The sequence below is a fragment of the Coffea arabica genome, chromosome 3c (genome assembly GCF_036785885.1).
Source record: "Coffea arabica cultivar ET-39 chromosome 3c, Coffea Arabica ET-39 HiFi, whole genome shotgun sequence".
NCBI classification, from domain to species: Eukaryota; Viridiplantae; Streptophyta; class Magnoliopsida; order Gentianales; family Rubiaceae; genus Coffea; species Coffea arabica.
In genome coordinates this window covers 7,034,787-7,059,614 of record NC_092314.1, presented here as the reverse complement: position 1 = coordinate 7,059,614, position 24,828 = coordinate 7,034,787, and the positions used below count along the sequence as shown (strand labels likewise).

At 36.0% G+C, this 24,828-nt stretch overlaps 4 protein-coding genes across 5 annotated transcripts; all 4 read left to right on the top strand.

Annotated features, from left to right (window-relative positions):
• The first annotated feature begins 5,525 nt into the window (after positions 1–5,525).
• Positions 5,526–11,756, top strand: LOC113734436 (uncharacterized). The gene is made up of 11 exons (XM_027260981.2): positions 5,526–5,687; positions 5,785–5,874; positions 6,922–7,017; positions 7,220–7,295; positions 7,390–7,479; positions 7,564–7,652; positions 7,742–7,846; positions 7,956–8,093; positions 8,681–8,786; positions 10,180–10,391; positions 11,264–11,756. Exons 1-11 carry the CDS (start codon positions 5,613–5,615, stop codon positions 11,330–11,332), a joined length of 1,146 nt encoding a protein of 381 aa, XP_027116782.1. The 5' UTR covers positions 5,526–5,612; the 3' UTR covers positions 11,333–11,756.
• Positions 11,757–12,976: 1,220 nt separating this feature from the next.
• Positions 12,977–15,501, top strand: LOC113734686 (uncharacterized). Of its 2 annotated transcripts, XM_027261327.2 has the most exons (4): positions 12,977–13,191; positions 13,340–13,405; positions 14,192–14,549; positions 14,654–15,501. In XM_027261327.2, exons 3-4 carry the CDS (start codon positions 14,193–14,195, stop codon positions 15,272–15,274), a joined length of 978 nt encoding a protein of 325 aa, XP_027117128.1. In that variant the 5' UTR covers positions 12,977–13,191; positions 13,340–13,405; position 14,192; the 3' UTR covers positions 15,275–15,501. The 2 variants fall into 2 exon arrangements, with proteins under 2 accessions (XP_027117128.1, XP_071938223.1); XM_072082122.1 differs by lacking the exon at positions 12,977–13,191 and having other exon boundaries at positions 13,242–13,405.
• Positions 15,502–15,933: 432 nt separating this feature from the next.
• On the top strand, positions 15,934–20,605 carry LOC113734435 (protein disulfide isomerase pTAC5, chloroplastic). The gene is made up of 7 exons (XM_027260980.2): positions 15,934–16,615; positions 17,272–17,478; positions 18,959–19,054; positions 19,133–19,270; positions 19,376–19,625; positions 20,211–20,248; positions 20,345–20,605. The coding sequence occupies exons 1-7, from the start codon at positions 16,229–16,231 to the stop codon at positions 20,444–20,446; spliced, it is 1,218 nt and encodes a 405-aa protein (XP_027116781.1). The 5' UTR covers positions 15,934–16,228; the 3' UTR covers positions 20,447–20,605.
• Positions 20,606–22,249: 1,644 nt separating this feature from the next.
• LOC113734863 (low-temperature-induced 65 kDa protein) lies at positions 22,250–24,828 on the top strand. Its single transcript, XM_027261611.2, has 4 exons — positions 22,250–22,461; positions 22,754–22,969; positions 23,140–24,414; positions 24,531–24,828. The coding sequence occupies exons 1-4, from the start codon at positions 22,401–22,403 to the stop codon at positions 24,596–24,598; spliced, it is 1,620 nt and encodes a 539-aa protein (XP_027117412.1). The 5' UTR covers positions 22,250–22,400; the 3' UTR covers positions 24,599–24,828.

Sequence of the window (24,828 nt, the reverse complement as noted above, 5' to 3'; positions counted from 1 at the left end):
TATAAACTAAAGATTATAGAGAAGCAAAAGCAATCTAATCCACTGGTTTGCTGCTTGTGAAATTTTCAGGTCTTGTCTCCTTAATTGGATGCATAGGTCCCCACTCCCTTAGAGAGGCTGCTCAAGAGAAATGTTTCTTCCACATTATATTTAGATAACTACCTATGCCTTTTCTTTTGGGGGGCTCAAGATGAAAATTCTCTAAAGGTTTAACAAAGAAAAAAGTAAATTAGGGGGATTTTTTTTTTTTTTTTTGTTGGGGGTTGGGAGAGAGGGACAGAAAGAGTTTGATATCTCTAGGTAGCTTTACATTCAAAGGATATTTATCTTCAAAAATGAAGTCAAGTCTTGCTAGCTTGCTTGTAAATAAAGTGGCTATGAGCGAGTAGTGATACCTTAATCTAGTGATCAAAGGTCAAAGTAGAGAGCGGGTGAGTAAAAGTGTTCTCCAGTTAAAAATTACCCTTTGGACTGTTCTATAATTATATAACTATATACTACTAACATTAGCTTTTTTTTTTAAGCTAAGAATAAAGTAGAGAAAAGCAAACCTACAAATTGTTCAAAGGAATCAGTTTAAAGTTACATTACATTAATAATACTCTAACTATCAACTATTAACATATAGGAGTTTTCAATAAAAGCAAATAAAAATTAGCAATACATAGGACAAAGAGATTGATCAAGAACTCTCTTTTGACAAAAAAAAAAAAAAAAAAAAGCAAAGAACTCTCATACTAGATGGAGCTATCCCAATTTTTCATTTTCTTTGAAAAGTGTTGATTTTTTCTATATGTTGTAGCTAATCCCGATCTTGTCATTTTGGTAAAAATAGTAGTATATCCTTATGCATGGCTCCCATTATTCAGATCCCAGCTACACACCTTAGTTGCTCCTCTACTTGGACATATAAGAAGAAAAGCGAAAATAGAAAGAAGAAGAAAAAGAAAAACCCTTTTCCTTTTTCCCCATTTTTGCCTTTGTCATCAAAGCATTTTGGAGGGAAAGAGTATGGTTGAAACCATCAAATTAATATGCTATTTTAATTTCGTCAATCTTCAAGTATTGTTTTAATCACAAGCAATAATTGGTCCACCTCCCTATTTACAATTTGTGAAATTGACTGAAAGTCAGTCTATGGACCACAGTCTGCACCATCCCAATTTAGGTTTTTTTTTTTTTTTTTTGTCCATCGGCAACATCTACTTTTCTTCTATCTCTATTTCTAGTCTAACATGTTTTAGAGGGACCTAACTAAGCCATTGGGTAATCGACAGAAACTGAACCTCCATCGAACAAAACAGGTACACTATGTATCCGTATGGGTTTGAAAAAGCCACCATCCCAATTTAGTTAGAGACACAAAATCCCAAGTCATGTACAAAGTTGGCTTGGAGATTGTCTAAATTACATCTATTAAAATTCCACACTGTGATGATGCATACATCGACAATCTATATAAGATTTACTCTAAATTTAATCCGAGACTAAATATGCTCATGAGAGTCAAAAATCAAAAGTTGTGATGACACCATGATGGACCTAAACCATACAAAAAGAAAATATAAAACACAATTTTTTACCTATGTCCTAGATAATCAATCTGTCCAGACAAAAATGGGAAATGCAGAAGGTGTCAAGAAATATGAACAACGTCTGAGTAAGAGACGTAAGAGATTATTAGCAATAATTTAAGTCTGGATGTCCCCTGATGAATGAACTACAAAATGCATATGTTTTGCACATGTTTGTTGATAAGAGTTGATCATTTACATGCGTGACAAAGAAATCTCTTGACATTTCAACGACAATCTCGACGTGTGCATGGCCACGCAATTAATTTTCACGTAAAGATTCATGCAATGATGTGCATTTGTCAACATTGTCTGTTTGTTTCCTTTTCTTTGGAGATTTCAGTATCCTAATTTGAGGTTGTGAAGCAAAGGATCTTTACTATAGCAGCTGCGCTGAAATCAGCCATGGGCCTTCAGAATAAAACCTGATGTATTGCTGATGACCCCTTGAATATGATTGAAATTATTTTCTATCGTAACCCTTCTGGTAATTAGCACTAAAAATCTTTCATAATGGGTATAAATTTTTTTTTCTAGTAGCATGGGTTTTGAACGCAGTAGAAAGTTGAAAGTTTGGAATTACCAAACTTGTTTACATTAGTTACAAGTGTTTTGGACTAATCTCCTCTAGAAATGTCAAGTATATTTTCTGTTTTCAAATTAAATTCCATGTAATACCAATTATGTATCCACAAATGAATACATACAATTAGGGGGGGGGGGGGGAAAGAGGTGCTTTAATTGTTTATGTGATGCCACCTCCATTTAGGGCTGCAAACGAATCGAGCTGTTCACGAGCAGTTCGAGTCAAGCTCGAGTCGAAATCGAGCTCGAACTCGAGCTCAAAATATTAAACTCGCCTCGCGAGCTCGAGTATATATATATAATATTTTTTATTTTTTTATTTTAACTATATATTTTTTTTATTTTAAGTGTAAATATATTTTTTTTATTTTCTTATTTTAATAGTAAAATTACATATATATCCTTAATATTTTATTATTTATTAAGAAAAAAATATTATTTTATTTATGTTTTAAAAAATAAAATAATTATTTTTATTTTTTTTCGAACTTGAGATCGAGTTTGGTAAAATTTCGTCGAGACTCGACTCGATTAGCCCAAAACTCGATTCGACTCGACTCGTTTGAAATTATGTTTGGAGGAATTTTAAATGGCGGTCAATTGTGGTAAAGCATGAAAAAGAACATTCTGAAAGGCAAAAGGTTGTTAACTCTTTTACGGGAGACAAGAACCTACGCACATGCATACTTTATTTTCCTGTGAAAACATACATTCCAATCCAAAGTAGACTACCGTGAAACTACCTTTTTTACGCCAAAATCTACTAGTGTTTTAAAGGTGAATTTTGATTTGGCCCTTCAACGTAGAAGTATTGATTCAGCCCCTAAAACTAAATAAATCCCAATTAAGTCAACAAAGCTTGATGAAAACGTTGAGTTACAAAATGAAACCTTACTAACTTTTGAAAACTTTAAAGTAATTAACTGCCTAACTAAATGATTTGAAGAGGATAGAATATTGCTGTTCTAATTTGAAATTTGTTTTATTGCTATATTAAATCTTTGAAGTCTAATCAAAAGAGCACTATTTTGTCCTTTTCAACTCATTTTGTAGAAGCTTAATTGCTATAAAGTCACAAAAGAAGTGGTTGCAATTTATTATACCACTAAAGTTTGGTCATACTTTAATACCCACGCCTAAATTGACACAGGGGCTTCTTTAAAACAAATACTGTCATCTATCTTAGAGGGCCAAAGTAAAATTTACCCTTGTTTGTTAATTGGTCTCTTCGGCTCCAATTATTGGAGAACAACACTAGAAAAGGAAACGTAGGAATTGGATAACATCCCAAATAATGTTTTGTATCACTATATCTAAGTATGTCAATGGATTGGGTCTTACCGAGATCCAACTTGGATAGGGTTTGAATTTAATTTCTCAAATCCAGATCCAAGTAGGGTCTGATTTTTTATAATCCATATCCAGATTCAAACACAAATATATATATTAGTAAATTTATAAAATATTATAATATTCTATGGTTATTGGATTAAATACAGTAAGACTTCATGATTATTTTCTTTTTTCAGTCTAATTCTAGTTGTCATTGTAATTAATACAAACTTTTTTTAGAAAATGAGAAAAAGTAAAAGGCAAGTAAATGAAAGATTTGACGAAGATACAGTTGAAATTTTAAAAATAAATAGAAGTTGTCGATAGTAGTTATTTATTTGAGTTCATAATATTGCATTCAACTCTTGAATATTAATTTTATTACTTGAAAATAAAAATTGGATGGTGTTTATATTTTTTTTAAATCCATATGTTTTTAATATATTTTTATTTTAGCACGTTTATAAAATACAATGGATATCCATTGGATACTCAGATTTGGACTTATTTTCAAAATTCAGAAAGGTCTGATTTGAACTTTTTTTTTTTTTAGATCCACAAGCATCTGAGTCTAGGTTTGGGTCTAACTAAAATTAATGAGTTTGGATCTGGATCAAATAGATCCAATTCAGACCCTACCCATTGATATGCCTAGTTATATCCTCTTTAATTTCATGTGACTCTCCAACATCTAATTGTAACAAATTAACGATTTTTTTTTGATAAAAAGTAAATATCTATATTAGTGGCAAGTTAAACATGCACTTGAAATAACAGACCTGCAATTTAACAACAGATATAATAGTTGTAAAAACTACTAAAAATTTTTAAATTGCCTTTTAATAAGATAAATCATTGCAACTCCTTTCTATGCATATTCCAATCGCCAGATCTGCTAATCAACGACTTCAAGTTTCAATAATGATGATGAGATCTATTGAAATAAACCCAAGACCCAAAAAAATTCTAAATTTGACAACCAAATTTAAAATAAATTCAGATCAAACAACAAAATAAGGATAAAAACAGAAAATTCTTACTAGAAACTCTTAGGTGAAATAGAAAAACCTCACTTGAAACTCCTAAAAGAAATAAAAGGACTCTCACTAAGAAGCCCTAGGAGAAATAAAGGGCTTTTACTAAGAACCCCTAAAACAAACAAAGAACTCTCACTAAGACCTTCTAAAAGAAACAAAAGACTTTCATCAAGAAAATTTAGGAAAAACTTTATTAAAAAACACAATAAAAAGAAATTCATGATAGGGAGACCACTAGAGAAAACCTGATAAGATCGTTGAATAGGTGTTATTATTATTATTATTAATTTTTTACCTCCCACCCCTCCCCATGTCGTTCCCACAGCCTCAATTATCAAACTTAAGACTCGAATTCTGAATCTGACAGTAAGAAAACTTCTAAGAATCCCAGGTTTTGAATAGTATTATTCTGCCTTGGCATATTTTGGAATTGGGATTTTTGTTTAATTGCATAATTATATATAGATTTTCTTATGAAAGATCTTTTTTCTTTCTTTAGAATGTTTGTTTTTTAAGGTATTCTTCTCCTATTTCCCATAAAATCACTCTAGGAAGATGGTGCATCTTACCTTACATGGTTATACTCAACGACCCCAAAAGAAAAAGTTAATTAGTAAGTTATTCACAATTTTCAATAATTAAGCCATCAAATGTGTGTACTTTACTCCTTTGACTTTTCTTTCATTAATTGAATAGATTTCTTTGTGTACAGCCTAATGAAATTGGTTTGCAGGGAACAAAATGGGAAAAAGTATATATGGACTAACTGAATCGGGATGTCGTGATCGATAGGCCTTTCCACCAATGAGGATAAGCCCATTAACGCCATTTTATCAACCTTTCCCGGCGGCCCAAATAATTGAAGCACGACTGCTCTCGTTTAGGTCTCCGGGGCGTCAGCTCTTTTGCTTAATTGTGGAGGCCCAAAGAAAACTAGGCCGAAGCACATCGAATCCAAACGACGTCGTTAGCCAGGCTGAATATCTATTGCCCTCCCTTTCCCCTGTTCTCCATCTTCCCAGTCTTGAGAATCTTCTTCTTCCTCTCCGATATCAAGACTGAATCCCCAATTCCTCTTCCGGCGATGGATCCACGGAGTCCTACAATCGCTGCTCTGTTATTTACATTAATTCTCGCTTTATTCTCTCTGCAGTCTCTGGTTCGTACCTTGTTATCATCCTCCCTTCCCCTCCTCTCTGCAATTACATCTAATTGCGGGATTTATTCTTTGTTTTTTTTTGGAAATTGTGGTGCAGATCACTACTGAAGCCGCATCAGTTGTCTTCTTGGATAGTCCTGTTCATCAATATCTTCGTTCACCTTCCGACCCGAACGCTTTAACTGAGGTAAATCACTAGTTGTATTTCTTGATTAATTTTTTGTCTGGAAGTGGATTTGCTTGCCTGTACTCTTTTTGCTTCTTTTATAAAAAAAAAAAAAGAGTAGATTTTGCATATTTTACTATGATGTTAGCAAATTTGTATGGATGTCGTGCGTAGACTTGATTAATTTGAGTGTCTTGGGAACGTAATAGTGGATTTCATTTCTGGAGCATGGTAGTTAATGGGGTAAAAGTGTTGCCACTGATTGCGTGCTGCAAATCTTACCAGAGTAGGCGGAATTGGGTAGCTGGTGATGATTTTTCTGGTGTTTAGGCTGATGATGGTTTTTATTCTATCCTATTCTTATGGAATGAGAAGAGCAATGTCATTTGGTTTATTATATTCTGTTTTCTACCCTACACAGGCAAATGATTCTCTTGTCTGCGCTTTTCAAAAAACAGAACCTACAAACTATAGAAGGGTAGAATCATAAAGCTAAGCAAACAGTATACCTTTACCTTCTGATGTGAAGGCATGAAAAGCTGTTAGAAATGTTATATGACAAATTTCAAGAGTTCATGAAATAATTTAACATTATTGCTATTGTTAGACACTGTGCACTATCAACTTTTTTGTTCCATTCTTGTCTCTTTTGCTCTCTTGGTACTTGGACTCTTGTCTACCAATTTGCTGCATGCTGGGGAACTTGGTTTTTTGCATTTTTTGTTTATCAGAATTTTATGATCAAATGTCCTGAAGGAGCAGTATTAAATAAGACTAGCGAGTGAATAACCTTGTTTCCAAACATTTCTTCTATCATTAAGTGTTTTTTCACACATTTTATGACATTATTTTGCGGTCATTTTTGTTTTTTCATATGTAGGCATTGTGAAGTATATTTTTCTGTCTGCTTCATTATATATTGGAAAATCATGCCAGCTGTATGTGAGGGGCATTGTGAAGTATGTTGTTCCTGTCTGCTTGATTATTTGTTTGGATATGTACCAGCTCTGTGTCAGGGACTACCTTTATTAGTACAACATTGACAGCTTATAAATTTGAATTTTGCAGACTGATTCAATTTCACTGGCAGAAGTCAGTGCTTCAGTATCAGTGTTGCTTGGCTATGCTCCCCCTTCCACAATTTCAGCGGCTAGTTCTTCTAAGGTATGACATCACATAATGAGCGTCCAATGAGGCCTCTGTCGGGCATCCATGTAACATAAAAAAGGAAAATAACTAGAATGCTCCATGTGGATCTTTCCTTTTCCAATTTCCTCAATTCTTTTTTGCTGGATAGGCACCACTGTGTCTGTTACTTTTGCTATAGAAACTGTTTTTCAACATAAGAAGAACCATTGTTTTGCAGCTCAATAAGGTGCTTGCTCCTAATCCATTTGATAGGCCTCATGCTGTCTTTGCTCTAGAAGTTACAGGAATAAAAGGTGCGTGCAGTTGAGCTGTAATTGCTTGAAAAGTTGATATTTTAACATATTAGCATACAAAATTGTTTTTAAGTACATAATCTATTACTTGCAGATTCACAGCTTGTAGGTACAGGAAAATTTGGTGGTGCTCTCAAGAGCAAGGTTTTGGTTGGAGAAAGTAAGGCTCACATCCAACTTCCAGGTAATTGAATTTTTTTGGTAATTCTGTATGAGGTTTTTTCTTGTGGATTCATTGTGTAATGGTAGTACCTTAATGGTCTTGCAGATGAGGATGAAGTATCGGTCATCTCTTTGAATGATCTCCCTGGTTTTGATTCTGATGCTCTGTCCTCAGATAACGAACTACTTGAATTTGTTAGTTTGAACACTTTTGGCTCTTTATGAGTAGTTATTACCTATTTGTCCAGAATTTAGAGTAATTCACATGATGCTTTATTCTGCAGGCAACCTTCTTGGGTGGTTCATATGCTTCCAATGACTTGCCACTCACTGGAGAGTTGACAGTCCCATCAGCTGGTGATGCCAATGTCGGACTTGATTTGTCAAAGGTCCTTTCCCAGATTCTAAAGTTTTTTACTCTCTCAATATTATAACAATTCAATGAGCTGTTTCTCGTTTATGAAAGTGCTACAGCATTTCTGTGTTTGAAATGTACAGAAAGCAGAAATGGAATTTATAATCAGTCTTGTAGCTCTCCTCCGCAAAGTTGAAAGGGCATTGGTGATTCTTGAAGATTTGTCTGGAAGCGGACAGAAGCATGCTGAGTTAATTACTGGATCATTTGATGGTATTAAGGTGAAAAATCCATTTCATCTTCCCTCCCACTTTTCAGTTAAGATAGCCCCTTTTCTCTTTAAAAGAAGAGACATTTGATGCTGTAGAACTGTGCAGTCTTCAGGTTTTCATTGTTAGCTCTTTTCTACCTTTGTCCTATCTTTTCCCGACAATTTGAGATTCCCAAATCTATGGAGATGAGTAAATGCAGATACTTGAATTTATTGTTTAAGGTTACTGTTTGGACCATTCTTTCCTGATGGTTGGTCATTGCTTTTGGTAAAGAAGGAATATTGTATTGAGTTCCTAACTGTTCAACACTTTTCTATGTGTTCATTGTTGATCAGTAGTAGTTTGGGTTATGCATTTTTCAGGATTGAACTTAATTCAGTAGTCATTTATTGTCTTATGGCATCCTGCAGACACTTTCTTCCTTTTTGAGAGTGATTGTCAAACTTCTTGAAAAATCTTTCTCTTTCCTCTGGATGTTGATCTAGTTTATTATTGACTGGAAGAGTGAGAAAGAAAAAAGGGGAGGATGAAAAAACTAACTTATATTAAAGCTGTGCTTGTCCATGTATTTATTTCTCTAAACTCTCTGATTTCAGGTTTTGCAAGAGCACTATGGAACTGATAGTGTTGTGCAGCAAGGAGTGGAATTATTTGCTCTTTCCATTCCAAAGATCTTTGATTACCTAGAAGCAAGATATAAAGGTCATACAACTTTCTTATTGTAGCACTTATACACTTATTTCATCGCTCTACTTCTTCCTTCTCCACTTAGATAATTGTCTTTTTATTTCTTAGGATTGGGAGTTTATAGTTTGGAAATAATGGCCCGCATTTCTTAGTTAATCGCTTGGAACTCTTAACAAATTATAAGTTGCTGCACCTCTTGATTTTTCCATTCCACAGTCTACCTTATAAACTGAAACTAGAATTTAACCTTGCCTACGATCAGTTTCCACAGCCTGTAACCAGCAACACTGCCACCAGTTGGTGGTTTTGGGACTCATTCCAATCCATTGTGATTCTGCCTTATCTAACTCAAACACAATTATGAAAATGAAGGAAGCTGGTTACCAGCCTGCCAAAGAAAACGATTAACTTGGGAGACTCTGTATTAAGTATTTCTCCCTTAAGAAAAGAATTATGAGAAATCTTTGAAATTTTAATTCTCATTTGCGGTGATTCATAACAACAGTGTTCTAAGTCTTGTGGCATTCTCATCTTTTGAAATTAAAATTTGAACTTGAATACATTTTCACAGAAGCAAACGCTACTTGAGTCAATATAAGTTACTCTAGTTAGTCAATATGGTATGATCTGAATGTATATTCTCCTTTTTTGGAATTTTATATGTATAGACTTCTAACTGATGTATGTTTTGAAATTTGTCATTGTATATTTGCTTATTGTGTAATTTTCTAATCATTTTTGCCCAGCTGAGTTGCCCACCTGACTTAATTCTTTGGCATAAATGTAAACTTTGCTTCTATTTCAGTTAAAGCGTAGTGTTCTCTAAGGAAATACTTCAACCATCTCTATTCTTCAATTTAATGTGAGATATTTTACTTAGTTCCAAGAAACCTTTGCATAATTTCCATGACGGGAAGACATCGGGTTAATATAGTTATGTTGTGTCCATTTGGCAGAACTTTTTCCGTGCAAACTTTTTCATGGTTGAGACAATTATCTTCTTTGCATATGACTTATTGCAGAACCAAGCATTCTACATACCCCTTGCTCATCGGCTAAACAGGACATAGAACAATGAAAAAGAAAAGCATTGTGTAGTAAATTCATAGGCAAAATGAACTAATTGGAGGAAATTGGGAGGCCAACATATTCTATTTGAATATCTGCGAGCCAGTAAATATTCTTGTCTAATTATGATAACACTGGTCACACGTGTTTTCTATCTCAAAACCACTCATTCTTGCCCCAGAAAATCAATATTATGTGTCAATTTGCAGGTCAAATTGTTGAATATCTGCGAGCCAGTAAATATTCTTGTCTAATTATGATAACACTGGTCACATGTGTTTTCTATCTCAAAACCACTCATTCTTGCCCCAGAAAATCAATATTATGTGTCAATTCGCAGGTCAAATTGTTGGAGTGATCATCCATGGTGAAGCACCTGCTTCAGAGTCAAAGAAACTACTGAATGTTGAGATTGCTTCTCGGGCATCTCCACGTTGGCTGGAGGAAACAAAAACTCAAACTAATTCAACTCTGGTTTCCGAAATAGTGCTGGTTAGGAGGACCATTGCATGGATAACAGGAATCTTGCTAATAATTGCAACTCTCTTAGGAGTAAGTATATCATCTGCAAGTGGTTTTACTGATAATTGCAACTCTCTCTGTGTTAATCCTCTGTTTGTGCACTCTAATGCAATCGCGATTGTTTTCCCCATCAATGTCCTTTTCCTACAACCATGCTATTTGTTCTGGTTTGATAAGGTTGTGATTTACATAATGGACTCCCAAGTGTATCTGTCTGGTCCATTTTGTTATGGCCGATCTTATATATGACCCTGATAAGGTTTTACCTGGCTCTTGCTACATCTGAGTTCAAATTCATTTCAGAGCTGAGCTAGCCATCTTAAGTGATGAGTGTGCCTTTAGCTTTATTATGGTTTAAATGGTCTGGGTTTGAGAGTAAACACTTAACCGTCTTACCAAATCTTCATAGCAGATAATTCTTTTTAATTTCTATATTCCATCCTTTAGTAGGAACCATGTTAATCATGTCATTCCTTTTATTTCATGTTGACACATGCATATGTAAACCCACGTAACATGCACACATGCAGATTGGGTTTTGTGTCGAGCTTCCTATATTCCATTCTTGGTCAAGTATCTAATCAAGTTTTGTTGGTACTTTGGTTTTGTCGGTCATCAAGGCACAAAATTTTCTTTTCATCGTAGCAGATATCCAAGATACCTAAGATTTGGTGCACACCATACTATACAACCGATTTTAACTGACCCTTAACCTTTCCTCACCCTCCGTCCAAACAAAATGATAGCAGATAGTGCTGCTTCTAAACCATTAATCTGTGCTAATATTGGTATACTTTCTGATTTTCACCTCCTTTTAGAGAACTATGTCTGAAACTGAAAGCCATGCGTGCATCACAGATCATCCATCTAAGTGATTTAACAGTCATTTTCATTTGATGCAGGTTTATTTTCTTCTCTACATGCCACTCACCAGGGACACCCTATTGTATTCTAATGTCAAGCTTGACTAAGATTATAAAGCTGCTGTTTATAGTGTCATTGAACTGCAAGGCAATCCAGGTTGCAACTGAACTCTGTGCTGAAGAGATGAAATCATGTGATGTAAATGATCTGTCCTCTGTCACTCTGCACTTGCAATATTTACACAGAAGTTGGTAGTTGCTTCATGTTCCGAGGAGTTTCTTGCCTATTGATTTTTGTGGCATTATTTGGTGGATGAGTGGACGTTCAAATATATACCACTGCCTCGTGGCTTGTAATGTAGAGATGCTGGCTGTAGGATTTGGCGAGGCAAAAAATTGGAGATGACACTGTTGTTTGTTTTTTGTAGTCTATCAGTATTTTGGTATATGTCCTAAATGATCTCAAGTCTTAATAATGAGAAGAAAGAGAAATTTAAATTATTTTTCTTCATTAATAAGATTAGTTTGAGCATCTCACTCGTGTTTTTACCGCAATTATTCGCGTCTGGCTGTGCAAGTTATTTTTATATTTAGACGTCCCCTGTGCAAGTTTTAGAAGCAAATGACAGGAAGGATGAAGCAGGAAATAAGTATGATATGCCCAATTAAAGAGCTGGAAGAAGTTAAAACAATTCAATGCGGCTCTGAAAACTAAGAATAACGCATTTGTGGACTGGTGGTGGGACTTGGGAGACTTGGTCATTTTATCCAAACAGAGGCCTAGTTTTACAATTGGCATCTAGCAAGATCTCATCTGACATTTAGCTTAGATGTTAAGTTTAGCAAGATCTCATCTGATAGGAGGTTTCAAAAGTTAGCGTCTTTTGGGATTTTTTCGTGGGTTAGTTTAGATGTTAAGTTTGTCGATTTTAGTGGAAAGGTTTCATCTAACATTTAAAAATAGATAACCTCTAAAAAATTTGACAGTTCATAATCGATGTACTCTATTTCTCTTCTACTATATTCTTTCTTCTTTTAAATCTTGTTGCTTTTATTTTTTTCCCCTTGAGATTGAATGTCTTATGGAAACTTTTCTTTTCTTGATAAGTTCTAGAATGGAATTCAGATGATCCAAAAAAAAAAAGAATTAATAAAAAAGTAAAAAGAAATTCATCTAAAGGTTATGTACTTATGTTAGATAACAACAATTGATTCTGCAAAGACTGCAATTAAGAAATGTTATTCATTACACAATTTTGGTCTTACACAATAGAAGAGATTTTTCCCTCCCTTCTGGAGAGAGGGAGAGAGAGGGAGAGAGAAAGAGAGATCTTTCATTTCCTGCCGATTTACTTCTAAATTTTTAGTAATTTACTATAAAAGATTAAAATGTAGTAATTAGAATTGCCACCTCTTTCTATTTTCTACAACTTTTATAAAGCATAAGAATAATTTTGTAACTCCAACTATATTTTATGCACCCATAGAATATACACTATCGGGTTTAAATGCACATCCATTTTGCAAGATTTAGTGTTCAAATTCAAATTGCAAGAACGTAGCATTCATCTAAATTTGTTAGTGTATACGCTGGCAATGTAAGAATGATTAATCATACATTTTTTTAACATCCATACTACATATGGATGGGAGCAAAATAATACTTCGACAAAAATACACGATACTTCTACTACTGAAGATTTTCCTTATATGGTTGATAAATCTTGAAAATTTTTCCAAACGTTTAATTCGGGGACCAGAACCGGAAGCGTTGGCGTGGCGGGGGGAGGAATGAGCAAGGGCAGGAATGGGAATCAATAATATTTCCCGATATTGTTGTTTGGTAGATCTGCATCGGAATGAACGTAAAGGAATGAAACACCTCAAATTCTAAACAAGGGTTTCAATTTCATTCCCCAATTTCACTCCGAGGGTTTCAACACGAAAGCCTCACCCTCTCTTCGCCGGTAAGTTCACCGTCGCCTACTCCTCCTAGTTTTTGGCATTGCATCTTGATACCCTTTTCCTCTTTTCTTTTTATCTTTAGAGTTTTTCCCTTTTTCGTCTTAATTTTTTGGAAAAATAGCTGATACTGGTTTTCTGCTTTTCTTGCAGGCTTGAAAAATTAGCGGGAGCGGAATCACTGGTTGAAGTGGCCCACTAATTCTCCCTGCCAGTCAGGTAAGACTATAAGAACCCTTTTTTTCTTTTTTAATTTTGGCACAAAAATTTATGAGAATTTGTCTTTTTTGTTTTCTTATGGGGCTTCTGTTCGTTATCTGGCTGAAAAGTTATTCTTTTTCCATTAATGGCGTCTCCTTTTTCCAGTTTCTCCTTGTTTTAGTCCTCTGTTTTATTTCTGTAGTGCTAATTGAATCGCTTATTCTTGAAATATGCCAGTAATAAGAGGATTAATAAGACAGTTTTAAGTAGAAGTGTACATGTAAAGTGCCGAATTCGGCATCCGTGATAGCACACATGCTTACTCCTTGTAGCATCCTTCCCACTTGTTCGTCCTATAGTTCATTTCTTCCCATCAAAAATAGGAGATGAGGACGACTGTGCAATATCCCTGTCATGTTTTCAGTGTGCAATAGGATGGCCTTAATCAGTGGCTGCTACCGTATTCGAAATTGTAGTACTTAAGCCTTTTTCAAGATTGAATGGTGCAACTAACCGATTAGGTGTTTGTGCACCATGCCAGCAATTTATTATATGCTTTGTCTGGTGGGATAGTGATCATGTACCTGCAACTAGGGGGTAGTCATCATTTCTGTGATGTATTTCATATGTGGATGCATGCTTGGTATCAGTTTTGTCCTTTCAATTATTACATGCAGTGGTTTCCCAGTACTTTGGTTTCAGTTCTTTTCTTACTGTCGAACACATTGTTTTGGCACGATATCAGACAACATTTTTTTAAAAATTTTTAATAAACAATGTTGCCCACTTGAACATTGCTTACAGGATGAAGAATGGTGAGTCCACATATGAACCACCGCGTGGGCGTGGCAAGAATAAATGCTTTTGGACTCCTGAAGAGGTAAAAGCGTTAGTTGAAGCACTAAAAGAGTTGTCATATGATCCTTTGTGGAAAAATGATGGTGGATTTAAGCAAAACTATATGTTTGAGGTGCACAATATTATTTCAAGTAAGATTCCAAATTTCACGAAGAAAGTTGATCCGCATGTTGAGTCAAAAGTGAAGTGGTTGAAGAGCAAATTTTATGCAATTAGTAAGATGTTAAGACAAAGTGGTTGCAAATGGAATGCTGCTGAGAAGATGATCAGCTGTGAGAGACAGTGGTATGACAATTGGGTTAAGGTAATTATAGGTTTTTTGCTTTTCATATTTTTATTTTATTTGATATTCCATATTATAAACTTTCTTTTTTTTATTTGTTTGTTTCTGATGCCTCGTTGTTGTAGGCGCATAAAGAGGCAAAGGGGCTCTGGAATATGAAGTTTCCATACTTGCGTGATCTTGAAGTGGTATATGGAGATGATATAGTGAAAGCAGAAGAAATTGAAGGCTTTGAAGATGCTGACCAAAACATAGAGACAGCATTAATAGAGGCTAATGTTATGGATTTCAGTGATGAAGGTAATGAGGAGGCAAATTCAGTTACCCAAGACAAAGAAGCAAACACAACTAGCACTAATACTTTAAGGAAGCAGAAGAGACAAACATCTCCTATATGTAAGGAATCCAAGAAAGTGAAGACATCAGTAGCACCGTTGCTTGTTCCAGAACAATTTGAGTTGATGACAGGAAAATTTGAAGTGCTATTAGATCACTTGGCTACAATAGCAACAACAATGGCTAAGGAGGACCAGCGTGCACAATTAGCAGCAGATAGAAGTAATCGGGTGGTGGAAGAGCTTTTGAAACTTGGCTTACCCACTGGAGATCTTTTTGGCGCAGCTAATATTCTCTGTGCAGAATCTTCCAAGCTTAATGTGTTCTTTCAGCTTTCTCCTAAAATGAGAAGGCAATACGTGAACTATCTTCTTTATCCTACCTCTAGTCTTTCTGGTTCTAGTAACTAGGGAGGCAGCCAGTCCTTTTGCTCGTTATGGTTGTTGCTGCTGGATTGCTTGAGACTTATCAAGCATGGTTGCAAGGTTGTTATGTAGGATTGATGCTTCGATCGGTTGCAATCTATATGGCAAGCTGTTAGGAACCTATTAATATTGTAAATCTGTAGGATTAAATTTGAATCATGTATGGATTATGCTGATTTTGATTAGTTATTCAATCCGGTAGCAATTTTTAAGCCTCTGGTTTCAATTGCTTTGCTTTTGTTGGCAGTATATTAGACTTATTTTCATTGTTATTTTGTAATTTTCTTTTGGCCTCCAGATGCTTTGTATATGCTAGTTTCCGGCCATTAAGTGTTGTTATCAAAATTAGAACTTTTTGTCTGAAATCGTCTTCGTGCGGGCAACCCAAACACGGAGATGGAACAGCATTCCCAATCTGAACCAAACATGTAGCGTGCAAAGGGTATTAAACCCATCCTAAATGTTTCAACTATTCAATTTGCTTAACAGGCAAACAGCACCATATATCCTCTTTTCCATCTTTTAATCAAGCTCCTTTTCATTCAGAAGTGCTAATTGTATCTATTAGGATTTAGGACTTGACAGTTACTTCAGCAATATCCAATCTCCGGTTTTAACATTCCTTACTTCTAAAACTATTGAGGGTTCAATGGATTTATATTAACATTTCATACTTCACTTCATCTCCAGTTTTTCAACATAACAAGAAGAATCATAACGAAAATTGCCCATCTAATCTATATTTCTGGTCTTGGCAATGAAAAAATGAAAACTCCTTGTTGCTCCCCATTCCGTCTGTTTTGGATTCTTTAATTCTATTTTCTTCTCCTCAGCACTTGACAGATAATTCCAATTTCCTCTCTATCACCAACGTATTATACACCAGTCCAATAACAACTCTGCTTTGCCACTCTCACTCTCTTCTACACACAAACAGAGATGTCATCTACACTACCATTATGTTTCAAATTCAACCAGCCTCAATCTTTTCCATATCTCAAGCCGCCTACTTTTTCTTGTGTTTTTCAGTATAATCTCACTCGGAATACTCATATTTGCTTTACATTATCATCTTCCAACTCAAACAGCAGCAACCCTTTAAGCTACGGACCTCAAGATGAGGCTAGGTGGCACAGGGAAGAGCAGAGGTGGCTCAGAGAGGAGCAGAGGTGGCTCCGCGAGGAGCAGCGGTGGCAGGCTGAAAGGCTAGCTTTGTTAAATGAAATTCAGAGGCTGAATCTTCGTGTACAAGAGCTTGAACAACTGAATTCTGTGCGAGAAACTTCACTTTCTGAAACTATAGCAAACATTGCTACGTTGTTGCAGGTATACAAAAGGGATTTTCTTGAATTTCTTAGATTGTTGGAATTGGATTTTAATTGATAACTCTTTCTTGGGAATTAATTGATCATAGTGAGTAGGACTTATGAAGGAAATGCGGTTCTTGGATTTATATCTTGAGCTGCCTGCGCTATTGAAACTTGTAGAAGTTGAGTCCCAGCTTCCCTCCGCCCAATCCGACCGCCTAATAATAGCAATTTTTTTGGATATCTTGTATAGAAGTTATTGGCTCATTCATTTCTGCTCCTATTTTACATTTTTCAAGTTCTTTGATAAGAAAATTTTGGGTTTTATTTCATTTTGTGAGAAGAATTTTGTAGCGGTGAATAGTGGTGATAGCTTTATTGCTCTGTTGCAATTCTTGTCCTGCTTCTTATCCTGCTGCAAAAGAAGGCATTTGTGCACTTTAGAATGCTTAATATTCACTACTTGAAGCTGCAAAGTGATATTTAAAGGATATTCTTGTAGTTTATAAGCTCAAATAACTATATTTTAGGTGTTAAAAACTTCCTTATGCAACAGAAAAAGTGATAAATCTATTCTGGAGTTGAAGACGGTTAACTTTCAGGCATAATTTTTGCTTCTGTACTGCACTAAAAATGAAAAGCTCTAAACTAATAAATTTCTGAGTTTTGTTTCAGGTCTTGAAGGAGGGGGGCTTGGGGAAGAGTATCAATAAAATTCCAGAGAGCAGATCAGGTGCTCTGCCGTTTGGTGTAGAAACAGCACAGAAAGTGGAGGAAATGTTTGTGAAGGAAGTTGGTGAAGTTCCAGAAAAGGAAAACAATGGAAATAAGAGGGCAACGTTAAGGATGGGATCCGAAGGAGATGATGTTCAAGCAATGCAGGTTTGCTTTTTCAAAAATTGCATTTCTCCATTGCAAATTAAGCAGGCATGGTCCATATCTTTAGGCTTGGATTTTTGTGCTGTTTTGCTTTCATGACAGTTTGCTTTTGTGTTTAATTCATGAAGTCAAAAACAGAAGTTGGTTGAAACTGAGTAAAATGGCATTGACAAATTGGCACATTTGATCAAAATTTTACATAAGAATGCCACTTAAAAGGTCAAGACAGTAGTTCTATTACCTTAGAGTACTCAACAATTACATATCTACCCTTTTCATTAACTTTCGTGCAGTTGAAGGCTAACAGAATGGCCAAAGTACCCAAAATTTGTTCAAGTATGTAGCTTCTAATCAATTGAAGTCAGTGAGGTAAAGAAAGGAAACCCCCCCCCCCTCCCCCCGACAAAAAAAAATGAAGTCGGGTCATGAGGAAAAGTGTGTAAGACCGTATATTAAGCTGTAAATGATCTCTACATAGAAACTGTGGGTGATAAACTTTATGTAAATTGTCCAAATACTAAACTTTTCTTCTTTCAACACCAAAGCAGGAAGGAGATGTTCAAATTGCAATGTAGAGATCATCAAAGACACTCATAACAGTAATACTCTGTGAACTATCCAGATTGGTGGTGATTACAACAGCCCAAAAATTGATTGCTTTGAAGTTCTTCAAAATGAAACTGCATTACTTTTGTGGTACTAGTTGCTCGTACATGATAAAGTATTTGACATATAAAGGTGATAATCAGGGAAACTATATACTTTTCTTGCACAGGATGATTGCTGCATTATTAGGAGTCATAAACCTGTATTTTGGGTGGAACTTCATTTAGATGATTTGAATGGCAATCGATGCTAAGATGTGGTATGAAGATCTCTTTTTCAGCAATCCAAGGTTGAAAATTAAAATGTCATTTTTCACATCTTTTAGAGGGGAAAAGATTGGTTGCATTTTGATGATATGCTGGGCTTTGGCTGTAATAGAAGACTAAAAGATTCTACTGCATCCAGAAAGTAGTCTGTATTCCTTGAGTCCTTTGAGAAATGAAGGTCTTCACGTTTGGAATGTCATAGGATTGAAGAGTTGAATAACTTGGGGAACTTAGAAGTTCCTATCTTTTTAGGCAGACATAGTTAATGATAAAAGAGCAGTGGCTTGTCTTATAGGACACTATACTTGCGGAATTAAATTAGGCAGAGGAAATATGTCCCATCAAAAATTAACAAACTGCCCATGTTGGTTATATGCTTTAGTTGAGCTTGGTGTAAGTAGCTTTTACTGTGAGAAAGGGTCAATCAAGGATTTAGCTCATTTTGGTTTGATTTATATGATACTTCCCTAGAGCTCTCTTTTCTCCTTGTGGCATTTTCTTAGGCTCATCAGTTTCCTTTCTGTACAATAGCCCCTCTGTTCTAGCTTCTTTGTTCATTAGACCATTCCTTCATCTTTCAAACGTCTCTTCCATATCTTGTTCTTTGATAGGAGGCACTGCTAAAACTAGGATTTTATTCTGGTGAGGAAGACATGGAATTTTCCAGCTTCTCAACTGGGACTGAACGTGCTGTCAAAACTTGGCAAGTAAGTTATGACTTGCATTCTACTTGCAGAAAAGTCTTGAAGCTGGGTTGGAGGTTACCTTATTTTTCTAACCTGCAGGCTAGTATAGGTGCCCCAGAAGATGGTATCATGACAGCAGAACTTGTTGAAAGACTATACATTGAGCAAAATGGGGGGACTCCTAGCTTTACTGGAGGAAAAGGTCCACAAGATTCGAGTACTACTAACCCTGAGGAGGTACATAATCCTTTTCTCTTTAATGGTCAAGACTTTGGTTCTAATGCTTCTGAGTTTTGTATTGCATGGTTCACAAATTCATATTCTCGGTACTTTCTTTCTTAGAAAGGTGCAAATGGAGCTGCAACAGCTTCAATAACTGAAATTTCAGAAGTTAAGGAAACAGTAGTTGGTGAAGATGGTGTGACAGGAATTAACATGTCTGAACATCGAGTTTTTCTTCTTGGAGAGAACCGATGGGAAGAACCTTCAAGACTAGCAGGGAGAAACAAACAACCTGAAACCAAGATTGGTAGCGGTAAAACCATGACAAAGTGTCCTTCTTGTCGTGGAGAAGGCCGCTTGTTATGCATGGGTACATTATTCTGTCTCTCTCCATTCATCTCTCTCTCTCTCTCACCCTTCTCTGGTACACATAGCTAGTATTTGTTTGTGAGGAAAAGTGCGGAAAAGTGAAGAAAATTGAGTTATTTTTTCCCTTCACGTATGTTTGCTTGGCAGGAATGTTGAAAACTTTTCTCGCAATTTCCTGCATTTTGCGTTCTGCAAAATTTGCAAGATTTTGAAGAAAGAAAGTTGGTTACTCACAAAAGTTTCAATAGTTACTACTAACTGCCATAAACTTTTAATATTTTCTTCAATATTTTCCTTTGTAACTAAGCGTGTACGGGGAAATTTTCATTTTCCTTTCTTACTTTCCTTGACATCACATTCCCACACAACTTTCCTTTTATTCAAACGGAGCCGTTGTCATGTTTTCATCAATTCATAAAGAAAATTTTTGGAACTTTCCTGCTAACCAAACATACATAAAGGTGAAAATAACTAGCTTTCCTTCACTTTCCCTCATTTTTCCATGCAAACAAACATACCTTAGTTTTGCAGATTTGCATCATCTCATTAGTTTGGCAGATTTGAAAATTGTACATTTCTTTGGCAGAGTGTGATGGAACTGGTGAGCCAAACGTTGAGCCACAGGTAAGCAGCACACATTCGATCTCTCTGAACAATTTAGTCAAGATTAATTATTCATCAGTTAATTAGCAAGTATTTAACTTTCCCTTTGTTATGCAGTTTCTGGAATGGGTAGATGAAGGGGCAAAGTGTCCATATTGTGAAGGTCTAGGACACACAACTTGTGATGTATGTGAAGGAAGAAAGGTCATTGAGGCATAATCCATACTCCTTCACGTCTTTTCCATAGAGATACTTATTCTTGCTTCGATTGAATTTGTAGATTTTTAGGTTATAAGATGTATAGGTCCAATTTATGAATGAACTTTGTCTCCTTTATTAACTTTAATAGTTATCACGTCACACGTATGATTTAGTTTATCTAGTTACACATAAAAATCTCATATAATATCTATTTGAATGAATATTGATTTACTCAACAAAATACAATTATATAACCACTGAGTCGGCCATCAAAAAGGGACTCGGTCTCTCTTTGGACTGTAAGTCAGGAGTTCGAACTCCACACCTGTAGTAAAAAAAATTTTAAAAAGGTATCAGAGCACCCCTTTGATTTATTAGTCAGGTTCTTATACCTACTAACTTCTAATACACAGCCTCTTTAGACTCTCCTGCTTTTAGATTAGAATAGATTAAATTATAAAATATCGTTGCCGTAAAAAAAATACAATTATGTTACTTACCCCATTTTTGATAAGATGAGATAGTAGACTGCACTTCTTGTTCTCTATTTTCTTCTCTCTTCTCCATATCTTCTTGTTAAACATTACTACAGTCTCAATATTTCATGAAGCAACCCCTCAATGTTCTTTTGCTTTGTTCAACAATATTTATTGTACATTAATCTAGATCTCTTGTGCAATCAATTCGTGGAATGATAATACACAGAATTTTTTTCAGAAATGTGTCCTTTTCATCACCTTTCACTTTCATTCCTCGGCTAGAATGATTTGAAGTACAGTTGGTACTCACAAATTCCACATATGCAAATGTCCAACCCTTAAAAGTGCTCCCAGATTAGCCAAGACTTTGAACACATGGATATCATTATCAATTGACTCATCCAAAAATGGCATTAATGAAAGGATTAATTATATTTACCTCCCTTAAGGTTTGTCCAAACTACGAATCAGTCCTGAAAGATGGATAACATTAAAAAAAAAGGGTCCGTCAATTAGAAATCATCAAGGTGAAATAAAAAATGACAAAAAAAATTATGATGAATTCAATATAGATTTGGTTTTTTTCTTAGTTTCTATGATTGGGTCAAATGTGAAATAGAGTAGAATTACTAGCAAGTAGTGTCATCTCTTTGCTAAAGAGTGATAAATAGAGTTTGAGATTCCTAATTCCTGTAGAAATCCTACTCTTTGATTTCCAACTATTCACAAGAAAGATCAATAGCATTTGTTATCTTTTCTTATACTTATATTGTCATCTTGTAACTTTTTTTTTTTGTCATCGTCATTTTATCTATATTATTCTATTTTATCCTAATCTAAAGGGGAGGTCCAACTAAATCTACGAGAGACTGACGGCGACTGAACCACCAAATGACCAAATGTACTCGTTTGAATTTTTTAGAGATGCCACATATTGTAACAATTGATGAAAAGTAAGATTTGAATTTTTAACCTCCCACCCTACTAAGCTTTGAGGACTTGATGGTGACCCACAACCCCAATTTTGTAACTTCTGTCAATGGGGGTATTAACAAAGAGTTAGTGACAAGGGAGGTAGATGTAATTTGGTGAAATCTCAGGGACTGATTCATAATTTGGATAAACCTCACAGGAGGTAAATGTAATTTAACCCAATATGATAAAACACAACAGATGCCACGTCCAACTGACATGGACACTGAACGGTTACACGCGTCTGAACCGCAGAGACGTGTCGATCGCATTGTAGCGGTACGTGTGTTGCTCATACATAGCGCCAACATCACTTTTCAAACATCTTCCATTAAATCCAATCTGATCTCAACTGCTACTACTAAAATTTAAAACCGCCCCACCTTTTCATCCCATCTGAAAGTTGCATGTCAAAAGCAGAATCAAGCATTTGTCTGACAACAAAAACATAGTAAAAGAGAGTTTGTTTTGGTTAAGAATTTGTGTATTTTTGTAGAAAGAAAGGTTTGTTCGAAACAGGCATGGAATCCCAATTACACCGCCCTTATGACCATACTGATGATCAAGATCCCCAACACGCAGGTCTGCACTCTGGCGAGAATCTTACTGCAAGATTCTCTCTTTTCTCTTTTTGCTAGTACTTGGTTTTATGTTAGCAACACTGAATCAGTTTTGGTGAATCTTTTTCTGTGGAACATTTGATCTTCAAGCAAAAAATTATGTGAAATTGGAAGTTGTACGTGTCTAGTTCCCTGTGTATGAACAAATGTTACACCGGCCTTGCGTTCTGGATTAGATGGTGCTTTTTGTCTACATGGTTGATTTTTGTCAACTTATGTAGCACTAAAGTGATGGGATTGTTCGTTATTTATAGCGGTTGAGGATGAAGGAGACCATCATCATCATGAGAAGACATCAGTGATGAGGAAAGTGAAGGCGAAAGCGAAGAAGATCAAGGAGACTCTTGCCAAGCATGGACTTGGTCATGAACATGAACATGAACGAGATTATAGTCATGATGATCCTGATGAAGGTGAAGAAAATGAGGATGAAGAAATGGAAGAAGACCCTGAAGTCCATGGTGCACCCAGTATGTGTTTCATTTCATTCATTTACTTGTGTGTGTGTGTGTGTGTGTGTGTTTCATTTCATTCATCTACTTTGGGTTGATTTAAAATATGAAATTTGGCTAGTTTCATGGATAAAGAAAAGAGATAGTCCTATATGATTATAATACCTTTTTGGTGAATTTTGTTGCAGTGTATGAGTCGACTGTGATTGGAAGTGCAATTCCTGCACAAAATGTCAATTTGGAGAAACCAACAGCAATAGGGGAAACAGGCGCTACAAGGCTTGTTTTTGAGGGGCAATCAGGGGAGAATCTGGGAAAACCATCAGCCATGGAAGTGGTTCATGCGCCTGAGGACAAGGATATATCATTTCCCCCTGAAATTCGTCGAACAAAAGGGGATTCAGGTGCCAGAAACGACAATGAAAATGTTGGCCCTCAGGGGTTTAGAATTGGTGCTCTAGAAGGCTTAGAGGAAGATCCTCAAGCGCCGAAAAACCGGCCAGGAGAAGTTTTGCCTTCAAATTATCAAACTAAAGTTACTGATCCAACTGGAAAGGGTGGTGAAGAAGTTGGAATAACCCCACTGATCCAATCCTTCAATAAGATGGGTGTTTATGATGAATCAGTGCCTAAATCGGAATCAGGACAAGAGGGGTATACAGGAAGCCATGGTCAGTTTGCTCCAGAGCCAAATCCTACTGAAGGCAAATCTGATTCAGCTCCAAAAAGTTGTGATCCTAGCAAACCAGAAGACAACTTACCGCGTGACACATTAACCGGAAAATCATCAGACCAGAGCGGTTATGTTGAGAAGATATCACTAGCTACATCCACTATTGCTGACAAAGCAATGTCTGCCAAGAATGTAGTCGCTTCCAAGCTTGGATATGGAGGCACTGAAGGTGGTAAAGTCCCTGAAACCGATGAAAAAAAGAATGCTGCAAAATCAGGTGCATCCCCAGCGGAGTATGCACATAAAGTCTCAGCGACAGTTACTGACAAACTGGCACCAGTTTACCAGAAAGTCGCAGATGCTGGAAGTTCTGTGGTGTCAAAGGTGAAAGGCAGTACTGGAACAGGACAGGAAGGATCTGAAACAAGTGGTGGTAAAGTGCCTGATAAAGGTGTGTCTGTGAAGGAGTACCTGGTTGAGAAGTTTAAACCTCGTGAAGAAGATAAGGCGCTTTCTGAGGTGATATCAGAGACTTTGCACAAGAAGAAAGAAGCGGTCGGAAAAACAGGTGAATCAAAGCCAATGGGGAAGGTGACTGAGTCAGAGGAGGTAGCAAGGCGTCTTGGGACTGGAATGGAGAGGAAGAGAGAGGGTAAAGATGCCATTGCTGCTGGTCGCGAAAGCAGTGGAAAGGGTATGGTAGATAGGCTTAAAGGGGCTGTCAGCTCATGGATTGTTAAAGGTCGTGAAGACCAACAATATTCTCAGGGGTCAGCTGATTCATCCAATGGTAAAAAATAAGCAAGTTTTACCATTAAGAAATATGCATTCTATCCACCTTTTTCACTTCCACTGTTTCATGCTTAATCCTAATAGGATTTTCCCATTCTTTTGCTCCTTGTACAGTAAGAAATGAAGGTTCTGCAGCTAGTGATGAAATCGGGCATCGCAGACTCCAAGAATCAGGCAACTGATGCAAGTTGGTCCTAGCTCTTCATCAGAGGTTTGGAGGCATGTTTCTGCTGCTGCTTTGCTACATGTTTTTAGGAAATATGGTTCAAGACAAAGTGAAAAATACCTTTGTGTCTAGAGTTATATGGACTCTATGCTTATTATGTATAAAGGATGAATATAATTACTGTGCTGTGTTTGGATGTTGTGTAACAATTGTGCCGTTTGTATGAAGTTTGTTGTTTGTATTTGA

Bases quoted from the DNA above. Each gene is read 5' to 3' on its own strand.
- LOC113734435 (XM_027260980.2), top strand. From the start codon at position 16,229: ATGTCATCTACACTACCATTATGTTTCAAATTCAACCAGCCTCAATCT. The intron at 19,271-19,375 runs GTACATAATCCT...TTTCTTTCTTAG, and splicing joins GTACTACTAACCCTGAGGAG to AAAGGTGCAAATGGAGCTGC. The intron at 19,626-20,210 runs GTACATTATTCT...TTTCTTTGGCAG, and splicing joins AGGCCGCTTGTTATGCATGG to AGTGTGATGGAACTGGTGAG.
- LOC113734686 (XM_027261327.2), top strand. From the start codon at position 14,193: ATGAAGAATGGTGAGTCCACATATGAACCACCGCGTGGGCGTGGCAAG. The intron at 14,550-14,653 runs GTAATTATAGGT...TCGTTGTTGTAG, and splicing joins GGTATGACAATTGGGTTAAG to GCGCATAAAGAGGCAAAGGG.
- LOC113734436 (XM_027260981.2), top strand. From the start codon at position 5,613: ATGGATCCACGGAGTCCTACAATCGCTGCTCTGTTATTTACATTAATT. The intron at 7,480-7,563 runs GTAATTGAATTT...ATGGTCTTGCAG, and splicing joins GGCTCACATCCAACTTCCAG to ATGAGGATGAAGTATCGGTC. The intron at 7,653-7,741 runs GTTAGTTTGAAC...TTTATTCTGCAG, and splicing joins ATAACGAACTACTTGAATTT to GCAACCTTCTTGGGTGGTTC.
- LOC113734863 (XM_027261611.2), top strand. From the start codon at position 22,401: ATGGAATCCCAATTACACCGCCCTTATGACCATACTGATGATCAAGAT. The intron at 22,462-22,753 runs GTCTGCACTCTG...CGTTATTTATAG, and splicing joins TCAAGATCCCCAACACGCAG to CGGTTGAGGATGAAGGAGAC. The intron at 22,970-23,139 runs GTATGTGTTTCA...ATTTTGTTGCAG, and splicing joins TGAAGTCCATGGTGCACCCA to TGTATGAGTCGACTGTGATT.